This window comes from Anoplophora glabripennis, unplaced genomic scaffold (assembly GCF_000390285.2).
Source record: "Anoplophora glabripennis isolate ALB-LARVAE unplaced genomic scaffold, Agla_2.0 scaffold257, whole genome shotgun sequence".
Lineage (NCBI taxonomy): Eukaryota > Metazoa > Arthropoda > Insecta > Coleoptera > Cerambycidae > Anoplophora > Anoplophora glabripennis.
This window is the reverse complement of record NW_019416380.1, coordinates 514,369-527,441: the sequence shown is the minus strand read 5'-3', so window position 1 is coordinate 527,441 and position 13,073 is coordinate 514,369. Positions and strand designations below refer to the sequence as shown.

At 33.6% G+C, this 13,073-nt stretch overlaps 1 protein-coding gene across 3 annotated transcripts in view; it reads right to left on the bottom strand.

The window, feature by feature from the left end:
- Window positions 1-13,073, bottom strand: part of LOC108905294 (putative protein kinase C delta type homolog) — a 213,780-nt gene that overhangs the window by 22,887 nt on the left and 177,820 nt on the right. For all 3 annotated transcript variants that reach the window (XM_018708099.1, XM_018708097.1, XM_018708098.1), the window contains one exon: window positions 7,881-8,035. In XM_018708099.1, coding sequence (XP_018563615.1) covers window positions 7,881-8,035 — 155 coding nt within the window. The remainder of the gene's footprint in view (window positions 1-7,880; window positions 8,036-13,073) is intronic.

The following is a 13,073-nucleotide window of genomic DNA, read 5'->3' as shown; positions in this document are numbered from 1 at the left end:
TTTAGTTTAGTTTATTGGTGCTAGGTATACATAAGTATTTACACAAGTCAAAAAATAAAGAAAGGGGAAAAGCGAATGAACATAATAATGAGGATAGAGTCCTATAGTAAGAGTAAGATTAAAATCAACGTCTAAACATACAAAATCAAAATGTAAAATACACATACAAATTAGATACAATACAAACATTAACATAAATAGTCAAACGTAAAAATACACTAAAGACTGACAATTGGAATACATAGATGCAACATAATAAAATAAATAAAGCAACAAATAACTAAAACAAGAATAGACCGGAAACAGATGGGATGCATCTACTGCATATTTGTAGACTTCATTCTAGTATGTGTTGCTAGTTGTAAGATTTGGAGGAGACCAGGGGAGGAGTTAATTGAAAGCGACGTTTATGTATGTATAAAAAGTTTGTAAAATGATTGTGAAGAGAACAGATGTTTAGTTGTCAATAAATATCTTTACGATTATATTTGTTCGTTTGGTTTATTAAACAACCCTGAGACATTTGCAGAAGTCTGGTGAATATTCGAGCAAAAGGAACTGGAGGATTCAGATAAGTCTCAACATATATAGGCGAGCGGTTCACCCCTAAATAAAAGGCATGAACCGACTAAATTTTTAAAACAAAAACCTACAGTATGAAACTTTTTTTATTTTATAAAGTGTATTTTTCTGATAATTTACATATATTTTTTATATTTTCGGCGTGGTCAGTCAACTGTTATAAACAAAAAAGTTGTAAAAAGTCAGTCAACTGTTGAAAACAGTTTTTAATTGTAAAATGGACCATAATAAACACTTTTTTTTCTTTGGCAAAAATTCTAAAAATGCTTCGTTTCCGTGATATTTACAATTTAATGTGAAAAAAGTGGCGAATTCGACAAACTTTCGGATTTTTTTTCTCAAAAACTACTTAACAGATTTTAATTCCAAAAAAGCATAATAATCGGCAGATTTTCTACTTTAAGATATATTTTTTTGGTATGGGTCAATCATTTTATTGAAGGTCTAAAATGAGTAAAAAAATCATGATTTTCTTTAAATGACTGTTTTTTTTTACTCGCGTATCATCATTTTCGGATGGTAAAAACTGAAGGAACCATATTAGCGACTTTTTGTGAATTTTGCCACAGAATTATTAATATACAATATTTTTTTATGAAATTTGGAACACGTCCGTTTCAGAGGGGGCTTAATCCAGTGGTGTACTCAGATTTTTTCTAAAAAAAATCGCTAATATGGTTTCAATTTTTACCTTCCAGGAAGGGTAGGCCTTGGTTTTTGTATAAAAAGGATGACACTTGGTCCAAAGTACACTTCCCCCCCCACAATTAAAAAAATAAGGTTAAAATCGCTCTGTAAATAAAAATTGTATGAGGGTGTCCCGGGTTTAAATGGGTCGCACTGTATATATTTAAAACATCCAAAGTAACCTTCTAAGGAAAAATAAACTACATGATATTTTTAAAATGAAGGAAAAATCTATGCATTATTACGCTGTAAGATCTCCACACATGCTTTGTTTTTTACGTTAAATTTTTTCAAGGTCGCAAGGTATGACATTTAAATGACGGGAAAATAACATAAATACATTTAAAAAGATGCATATGACGGGTCTAAACTCAGTTCCAGCCCAACATACTCGCCACGTAATTATAAACCAGTCGCGCAATCAAATATTAAACAAATATGTACATAAATAATTTCGCCCCCCACCCAACGCCGCGTATCTTCGCAATTCAGCCACCACTGTCTTGTGTGCGATATATATCACCGGTGGCTCTTTTCCGGCCCCCGAACAGCGTACTACAGAATTTACAGCCATTCCTTGAATAGCAAATTTCACGTAAATTAAACGTCTTCTGTCCCAAATACACGCAGCGCGCGGCATTAGGTTTATTGATGGAATTCTCACTCATAACGTCTTACACTTAACGAGTTCCGAGTTCCTTTTGAGCACCCAATACTTAATGAACAGAACTACCAGGGCGTGTGCTGAATGTTTGGTATAGTTTGATGATTCGAAGACTCGCCTCCGAATTCTCCTTTGACTTTGTTTTCGGGATGTTCGTAGGGATCGTATTGTGGGGCTTCGAGGGGAAGTTTACTTGCTGGGGAGATGGCTTCCCCGTTTATTATACGTTTCAGATGTATTAGTTCTTAACTTGAAAGCTTAGGAAAAAAACGGTGTTTGCAAACTCGAAGAGGATTTGTTAATGGTAAGTGAAATTAATTAAGAATAAACATTTTCTATAACCAAAACTACAAAACAACGCTTGGTGTTGTTGTCGTTTTAGAATTACGATCTATCTATTGTGCTTGCCGCCTATAAGAGTTTCTTGCTACCCTTAGGTATTTATGTCTTAAGCGAATATGTATAATGTCAGAAGATATGTACGGAATCCTCGTCTTCGTGCGCACATAACCTTCAACTCGTGCTGGCATTAACACCAACTCTGTTGCTGTTGCCTTAGATGTCCAAGACCCCCTGGAAGTCCTGTCACATTCCTAATGCTGCATCTGTTAAGCAAACCAATTTCTAGTCTGTCACAAACTAAAACCGCCTGATCAATAACCATTCTTTGACCCAGCTATCAATAGACCCTGAATATTGTCGTACCCCGAACACTAGTCATATTGTCAGCCACATTGTAATCAGAAACCCTGGTCGGCCTCAGATGATTTTCCTGTGACAGACCATTGACACACACGGGAGATAACTCCGCTACTATTGCCGATTCCTGTACCTTTTGAGATCTGATAGATAGCCATATTTCCCCGGAGAATGGAACAAGTCCATCTTGGTCACACGCCACAGATACTCGCTCTTGAACCCTCGTCAATCTTGGACCCATCAGTGAATCAGACGACCTCATTCGAAACCAGGTTTGGAAAGCTAAGCCGTGCTATTCGGTATCTCTATACCGAAACCTTTTTAAAATGTAGGTAGGGCAACCATCGCGATCTTTTCCCCATCACAATGTCCCCTGTTTAAGCCTAATGAAGTTGCTTTTACTTCTGCTTCAACCACCAGGTGAAGTTTCAGAAGTGACAGAAAAGCCTATCCAAGGTCTTCTTCAAGACTGCGTGTATAGTGAAAAAGGGCGTGATCACAGCTGTGTAAAGCCGCAAGATGGCTTTAGGATTAAGACTCCAAAAAGCCTCCTCCAGATCTACAAAGATGCCGTGGATTCTTGTAATTGCTCACGATATGGTGTGTTCAGGTTAACTTGACATCCAGGTAAGCTCCAAAAATGTTTCTATCCGTATTTAATTAATGGTTTCTTGACCAACTATTTTCCGTTTTCTAGGTCGACTTGGATGGATTCATCCGTGTCCCTGTCGCATATACCAGATCTCTATTGTCTTAAGGGGCCTCTAAGTGAGTTCACAAATAATACCTAGCGATTTCCCTGAATTGAGTAGACATGCGCTAATATTTTCCTCTCACTGAGACCTAAGAGGAGTTTATCAAGAGGATAAAGTACTCTCCCACCTAAATTACCCGACCGGAATATGCTGAACGATGTCATTTGAGGTTATTTTAAAAGTTTGGTGTCAGTTAAGCTTTTTCATTTATTTGAACGCTCTGTATACACAACTGCAACTAGTTTCCTTTCAATTTGCCGCCAAATTAGACATATCGAAATACTTAGATTCAAACAAATATGAAGAAACAATTTCGAAGAAGAAATTTATCTCGCAGACTTATTCTAAACATATTTTTTTATAATAGGCATTACAGGTTAATATAAACGGTTTTTAATAAGTGTATCGTCGAAAGCAAAGAGGAAAAATTCATAAATATTTAGCTAATGTTTGAGTGTTGAAATGTTTGTTCTTAATATAGGTAAAGCTTATTAATAACGTGGTTATAGGTTTCGGTATATTAAAATTACATGAAACGGTGTATTTTCCAGAAAAAGATTAAAGTGCTGTTTTTTAGTGAGTGAAACACTGTCTACGACCCGCGCTAATGATTACTAGAAAGATTCAGTTTTCCAAAATATTTGTTTTCTAGAATTAAATAATTACTAATACGCAGAAAAATATTTGAAGGATATTATGTTAGTATGAAAACCTAAAGTATTTAATGTTAAGCATACCTATATTACTTTGGAAATACATTTATTCCCTAATATTAAATGTTAGTGTGTGTGTGTGTTAAACTTTATATAGTGTGTAAGGTATGTGCGTATCTTTAGCTAGTAAGTTGTAGACAGTTTTTACCGAATTATAAAAAGTCATGTATTGTAGATATTAGATTTGCTGTAGCGATGGAAATAAAACACTTAAACAGACACTAAAACACACTCCGAACAGTCAACTGAGTACACAGTCTGTTTGATTATAAAGGCCCCTCGGTTACCTATTTTTGGAGACCCTGTAAAGTATATATACTAGGGTGGCCCAAAAAAAAAACAATTTTTTTTGTGGCTCTTGTGAAAATATGTTAGTTTATCATGTTTTAAGAGCCACTCAAAAAATCAGCTCAAAAAAATTTTTTATAGGTCGTTCAAGATTTTTAAAAATTTCCAAAATCGTAAAAAATTGAATTTTTTTTATTTATTTTCTCGTTATTTTATCATTTTCTAGGTTGAAAAAAATCTCGAATCTGAAAATTTCAAATTGATATTTTAATTTCTAAAGGTCACTCATAATAATTATTTTAATTTTCAAAGTAGTGTACCTGTTTTCGAGCGACCTCTGAAAAATAAATATCAACGAATAATAATTTTTTTTTTAATTTGATGAACAAAAGAATGGAAATAAATCACGAGACACTTAAATTTTAAAAAATTAAAAAATTATAAATATTTGATACACCGCGATAGTAAATTTAGCCTAGAGAATTTTTTTAAGTGTCTCATGATTTATTTCTATTCTTTTGTTCATCAAATTCAATAAAAAAAATATTAGTTCGTTGATATTTATTTTTTGAGGTGGTTGGAAAACATTTTAGGTACACTACTTTTAAAGTTAAAATAATTATGAGTGACCATTAGAAATTAAAACATCAATTTGAAATTTTCAGAATAGAGATTTTTTTCAACCTAGAAAATTATAAAATAACGAGAAAAAAAAATTAAAAAAATCAAATTTTGACGATTTTGGACATTTGAAATTTTTTTGGGCCACCCTAACAAATATTTTTAAAGGGGATGTTATTTTCTTTATATTGACTCACAAATTTGTTTTTTCATCACACTTGATAAGCGGTGACGTCATCGATATTTTTTAAATGTAATTGTATAAACTTTCTTGCATGATTTGATAGTTTTTTTATTTTCTTAAAAAGAAATATATTTTAAATATATACCTATACTTTATAATCAAACAGACTGTATAGAGAAGAACAGCATCAGCCATCACTGTGCATGAGGTGCTAATATGTTAATATAATAGATAGTTTATCATCCAAATAACGTTTGGACTGAAGTAAGTTCAGTTAAATCTGCTTATTTTGATTGCAGGGAACCGTGGTAGCTCCATGTTTCCGGAATCCTTATCAAAAAAAGGATTAATTGAGTTGAATGATTATTTGCTTAAGAAAAATTGGAACTTTATATTTGATAAAAATATCAATGTAGATAATGCATTCAAGGTTTTTGTTGACATTGTTTCTGAAGCGATCGATATCTATCTTCCAATAAGAACTAAGTTGGTTAACAACAACCATCATTCACCAAAAATTAATTGGTTTACCGATGAACTTCGAGTGATGAGAAACCAACTACACTTTCTTCAAGAAAATGTCAAGTTGCATCCATCGGAAAATAGTAAGGCACTCGTCAGATATTATAAATCACGTTATGTGAACGAATTACGTAATAAAAAAAAGCTGGCTCATGATAACTATGTATCTACCCACAACAATCCAACTCAGGCTATGTGGAAAATTGTAAATGGTAGTAAAACAAAAGTCAAAGAACCGACAAATAAAATTTTATCTGATGATTTTAACACATATTTTGTAAATGTAGCCGCAAATATTATTGACGAACTTCCAGCCAGTAACTCTGTATATACGGATTATATGAACTCTTATACGAATAGCGTGTTCAACTTCTCTACGGTCTCCACAGAAATTGTAAAGCATGCAATTAATAACTTAAAAAATAAAAAATCAAAGGATGTTTATGACATATGTATTGAAATAATTAAATCAATACAACCTGCAATTTTAAAACCTCTATTAGCCTTAATTAATATCAGTATCTCTCAAAATGTATTTCCTAATTGCTTAAAAATTTCTAAGGTAGTCCCAATATACAAAAAAGGGAACTATAATGATCCATCTAACTACAGACCCATTTCTGTCATCCCCTATTTTGCAAAGATCTTTGAAAGTATCTTAAAGAATCAGATAGTCAATTATTTTGAGAGAGAAAATCTTTTTAATAATAATCAATTTGGTTTCAGAAACAGTCTTTCAACAACTCTAGCCATTGAGAAACTGACTAGTGTTATATATTCTGGCTTTGAGCAAAGACAATTTATGTGTTAACAATTTTTAGACCTTACCAAAGCTTTTGACTGTGTGTCCTATGAAACTCTTACAAATAAATTGCATTACTATGGCTTTACAATTCAGAGTACCGATTTAATAACATCATATCTTACCAATAGGCAACAATATGTAACCCAAAACAATGACAGGTCTACTTATCTCATTCTTAGTGCAGGAGTACCACAGGGGTCTGTGCTTGGGCCTGTGCTATTCCTGATTTACGTGAATGATTTGTCACGTTCCATTGATAATTCTTTATTAACTATTCAGTTTGCAGATGACACTAATATCACGGGTCAAGGGCTTGAACTGACCGAGCTCCTAGATCGAACCAAACAAGCCGAGTTAATGATGCAGGATTGGATTATTTCGAATCATCTAAGCCTAAATAGAGCTAAGACAGAAACCATGATATTTAGTTTGCGGGATATTGATCTCTTGGAAAATCCGAAATCTGTCAAATTTCTGGGAGTATATCTAGACCCTAAGCTATTATGGAATCACCATACAACGCATGTTTGCAACAAATTATCAAAAAACCTGTATTTGCTACGTAATTTGACTCATCAAGTATCAGTACCAACTTTGGTTACAGCATACCATGGCCTCATTCGTTCTGTTTTATCTTATGCCAAACTAATATGGGGTTATTGTTTTAGTTATTTGTTGCTTTATTTATCTTATTATGTTGCATCTATGTATTCTAGTTGTCAGTCTTTACTGTATTTTTACGTTTGACTATTTATGTTAATGTTTGTATTGTATCTAATTTGTATGTGTGTTTTACATTTTACATTTTGATTTTGTATTTTTAGACGTTAGATTTTAATCTTACTCTTACTATAGGACTCTAAGTTTCCCCTTTCTTTGTTTTTTGACTTGTGTAAATACTTTTGTATACCTAGCACCAATAAACTAAACTAAACTAAACTAAACTAAACTAAACTGAATATTGGTACACTCTGTGTAATAATGGTTAATATTCTTATCGTAGGTTTGTGCAGCTGAAAAATATATCGAATTGGAAATTGCCCTTTTCTAACAACACCCTCTTCCTAAAAATTAAGTTTCGTTCCAAATATTGAACTAATTTTAATTCGACTGAATCGAAAGTGTGTCGAAAAAACTGTTCCCGCGAATCCCAATTTTCCAGCAATTAATCTCGCCGAATAAAATTGAGATACCGCCGCACCTAGCACTAGCTATTTTCGTCGGCGGGTAATTCCCAGCGACCGCGGCGTCCTTTTGTTAAATTCCAATTTGCCGCAACTTTTGTCTATCAAAAGAAAATCGACGGGAGCACTCGCCGGAGAGAGCCTCCCGAAAAACAACAATAGCATAATTTATATACCTGTAAACGATTCCTTTGTTGTGCAGGAATTTCAAGCCAGAGACGATCTCAGCCCCGTAGAACCTCGCCTGGTGCTCCGGAAACCGTCCAGACGCCTGGATGTGGAACATTAGATCGCCTCCGTTCAGGTACTCCATCACGAAGAACAGATGCGACTGCAAGAAAGAGAAAAAATAGAGCTCAGCCTTTTTTTATTCAAATTGGATCGTTCTTTACTCTCACTGTACTTTTTTACTGAACGTATAGCTATAAAGCGGTCTTTGATAAATATTTTTCTATTATCGTATGTAAAACTCTAACTTTACGTATGATGTACAGGGTGCTTGGTATTTTTGTATACTTAAATTGACGCATAGCTTATATCGAAATAAATGATATAGAACCCTGAGATTAGAAACCGATAGTAACAAAATGTAGGAGCGGAAAAATTTGAAATTTGAATCATTTACAAGCTGTTACGAATTCGCTTCTCAGTATAGGGATCTCGAAAACGATAAGAGATATAAACTAGCTTAAATGGGGGCAAAGTTGCGTAATCAGGGGACCAACATGATGCCTCTAAAAAATCAAGACTAACATGATTAGTTTTCGAAATATTTGAAAAAAAAAACGAAATTTTGGTAATCCGTTTCTGTTTCATTTCACTCTTGTTTGAGGTGATATTGAAAAAAGAAACACTTTCTCATGGCTACTTTTTGCCCTCTATCGAATGGCATAATCAATTTTCACATGTAACGTTTCGTCTCTCCAAGACCATCATCAACTGGGACTGTTTACAGATGCTGACTGAACTGGCCACCAACAATACAGTCAGACTGTGTTGGGTGCCAGGGCACAAAGGCATTTGTGGAAATGAGAAAGCGGATGTGCTTGCGAGGAAGGGATCCGAGACAGTGTTCATTGGCCCGGAGCCCTTCTGTGGCACATCTCCCAGTGTGGTCAGGCGGGCTCTGGGCAAATGGACAGAGACAGAACATAGGAAATACTGGACTTCAAGGCCAGGACATAGCCATTTCAAGGAGCTTATGGAGTATCCTTCGAATGGAAGAGCGAATGAGTTACTGAGCTTGAATAGAATCCGGCTCAGGAGAGTGACAGGACTCATAATGGGACACTGTCACTTTAGGAAACATCTACATAGACTAAAGCTTGTAGACAGTCCGGTCTGCCGAGGATGTGAATCGGCGGATGAGACTTCTCTGCATATCCTGGGCGAGTGCCCGGGATTTGCACGTAGCAGAATGGCGCTCCTTGGGAGACCCTATTTGGAACCCAAGGAGCTGAGAGAAGTGTCAGCAAGGAAGCTTTTGGACTTTGTAAAAAGGACAAATCTACTTGCTGAATAGGAGTAGTAGTGGGACGCACAATAGGCCTAATTAGGCCGCAGTGCTATGGGACTTTTAAAGGACCAACCACTAGATGAAGATGAGGATGAGGATCATCAACTACATTTTTTTAAATACGACCCTAGAAATTTTATTACATTTTTTGCATGCCTTAATGACCCCCGATACTGTACTGCCTCAGCCCGAACCAGATTCAGACGTTTTGTCTCAAAAAATTTATCTTCAGTGTATTCGTTCCAAATTTATCTAAATTTTTTATTTAGATTTCTTTGTTTATTGAATTATCGTACACTATAAGTGTCGTTACACCCTGTGAAGTCTATCTAGTTATTTAAACTATTACCACCACGCGTTACAATAAAAAATTATTAGAGTTTTATTCCCGTGTCCATAGTTATTCCTAGGCTTCTCGAGTGCTCAAAATTCAAACAAATTCCGATCTTTTTCAGGATATTCATACAAATACATCCGACATGCTCTTTCACAGTTGCGGTTACAGATATAATAAAATCCGATAATATTACGCTGATCTTCATTTTCAACCATTGCCAAAAGGAAAATGTTTTTGAACATTTACTGAAATTTTTTAAAGAATAATATTCAGTTGGCGTTTTGGTTGTCATATGCATTTTTAAGAATTAATTTGTCATAATAAAATTAAAATTGTAATAATGTTTTAATTTTGACGCAACAACTTATTGAGTTATATTTGACCAACTGATGGTAATAGTTAATAATAATAAATGTTTTATTGTAACGCGTGGTGGTAATGGTTTAAATAACTAGATGGATTTCACAGGGTCTAATGACACTTACAATGTACGATAATTAAATAAACAATATAAATAAAAAATTTAGATAAATTTGGAACGAATACACTGAAGATTAATTTTTCAAGACAAAACGTCTGAACTAGGTTCGGGCTGAAGCAGCACAGTATTGGGATCACGAAAGCTTGCAAGAAATGTAATAAAATTTCTAGGGTCGTATTTAAAAAAATGAAGTTGATGATGGTCCTGGAGAGACGAAACGTTACATATAAAAATTGATTATGCCATTCGATAGAGGGCAAAAAGTGGCTATGAGAAAGTGTTGTTCTTTTTTCAATATCACCTCAAACAAGGCTGAAATAAAACAAAAACGGATTTCCAAAATTTCGATTTTTTTCAAATATTTCGAAAACTAATCATGTTAGCCTTGATTTTTTAGAGGCATAATGTTGGTCCCCTCATTATGCAACTTTGCCCCCAATCCCCCATTTAAACTACTTCGTACCTCTTACCTTTTCCGAGATCCCTGTAGTGAGAGGCGATTTTGTAACAGCCTCAAGTAGCCTAACTATAACTCTATTGTGTGCTAAAATTTCAGTTGGTTTCGTTATCCCATTTTTTAGTTATTAATGGAAATGTTGAAAAAATCACGGTTTTCTGTCACAAAATTGATACCTCTCAGTTTAACTCGTCGTAATTTTTTTGTTAATTCATAAAAAAAAATCCAAATTCTCAAATGCTCTTTTTTTTATTTTCAATCAAAACAGAAGAGAGTGCTATCTCCGTAAATATTGCGTTCTTTAATAAAAGAAAAAAACTAACAAAGGAAATAACTGTAAACAACAATCTGAAAAAAATTGTTAAAATAATACAGTTATAAATATGATACTCAATAATTATTTTGCATTTTTCTTGTCGAGCAAAAACTTGATACTTGTAGAATACTGAATTACAATTCCAATATTTGCCTTTCAAGGTACATTTGATGATTTTTAACGTAAATATTCTTGAGAATGTAAGAAATCCGCAAATATCTGAGAAAATCGAAACTGTAACCTCCACATTAACTATATCGGTAAAAAGAGAATTTAAATTCCTATAATAATATGATGCAAAAAATGCAGTGTTCCATTTGAATTTAAATAATTTTGTCTTGCTTTAAGTGTAACGTTAAAAATGGTTCACTAGCTATAATTTTCTCCAGGTGATTTTGTTAGTGGAAGGAACATCTTATGTTCTTTGTATGTTCCGAAAAGCCATAGAAGCCGAGATATTGCAAAATTTTACAGCGCGCATCAATTTGTACTTCGTAAATCGTAGTCTACGTCGTAAACATTATTTTGCGAAAAATTCAAGTCTTAATGTTTATAAACAATTCCGTTACGATTTGAAAAAAAAATCTTATCTTGGTTCCTGTTGGTCGTAGAGAGTGCTTGCTTTTTTTTAAATTTGTATATTTTTGCCAGCTATCCATTGAATCTATTTTCGGCGAGGTAGCATAAATAGCAACAATTTTATTCAAATTGTTTATAAGCGAAAAACGCACGGTTTGTTAATGCACAATTTGAGAATGTTAATGTCAAAATCACGGTGATATTTTTTTATAGGTCGCTTAATTACGTCTTTAAGATTACAATGACGCTTTCAGAATCATGTTTGGTTGAAAATTAACGCCTGTACAGAGGCTTAAAGTTCATAACTTTTGGAACCTCCGTTATATACAAATTGAATTGTGCGAAAACTATTGCACCTACAGCGCCCACTTTTGGCGCACTTTTAAAGTATGACAAAACCCTCAACTCGTCATAGGTTTTATAAAATTTTAACAATAAATGCGATAGTTATAAACAAATTAAAAATGGCCACTTTTCGTGTTTTTTTTTGCAATAACTTTTTTGTTTATTAACCGATTTTAATTTAACACGCCTCATTTTGTAGATCATTTTATTCCCTACAAGTTGTCTGCGAGTCACTTTTCGCTAAAATTGATGGTTTTCCCTGCAAAATGAAAAAACCGTTTTCCTCACTTATTTGTTTAAATAAAAAAGTTATCTATTAAAATTTTTTGACTCACGAGATGAGAGATGTCTTGTATTATGTTCCTTTAGACAATTTTACAATAATCTCGCGGATAGGAATTTTTTCGAGTAAAAATTTTATATGCCTGGTGTATATAAGGAATTTTTGAAATACTTACTTACATCTGTCAAAATTTTTATAAATTGTCGATTATCTCGAAAACGGTTACATTTACGTATACAAGAAGGTTTTACCATTTTTTGCTTATTTTTAATTTATCTTATAGATACTGCAATAGGGTGTTCTATTTAAAACAAACAAATAGATGGCGACTTCCGGTATAATCGGAAATGCTCCAACAATGACATTTTATTTAAAGAGGACACCCTCGAAAACTCTAAATTGAAATCAAAGTAGTCTCTGAAATATTTTAATGAACCACCACCGTAAAACAGTCTGTATGACATGCATATACGTATATCATTGTGATCAAACAAAAAAAAAGGATTTCAATAAGAGAAAATCTAGAGGATGTTCCATTAAAATAAAAATAAAAGTTAGGTTTATATTCGAAATGCACCAGTCACTTTTAATGTATTTCTTTGACATCCAATAAAATTTTCTACAACTTTAGTTTTTAACGAAATAAAAGATAAGGGGGGTAAAATTATATGAACTACTTTACGATCGAGATATTTGTATGTACAAAACACAGAAACCTAAAACATCCCTCAGATTCAGAAAAACAGCTGAACATCAATCTATGTAAATACGCAGGGAAATGGATTTTTTGAAAGAAAAACGGCACTAGTTTCTTTTGCAAGAAATACTATTGGAACACATTCAATTCCTTAGATCTTTTTTATGTCTTCATTTGCCTACTTCTACCGTACTAAAACGTAAACTAAACAAAAACAGTAGAAAACATGGTTTTGTCGGATTTAGCCAACCCAAAAATACAACTGAATAACAATTTAAATTACTACGATTTGTCACGACTAGTCCAATAACGAAAAAAGGTGCACTTTGTCAAAACTGCGTTCACAGAAACGAAAACA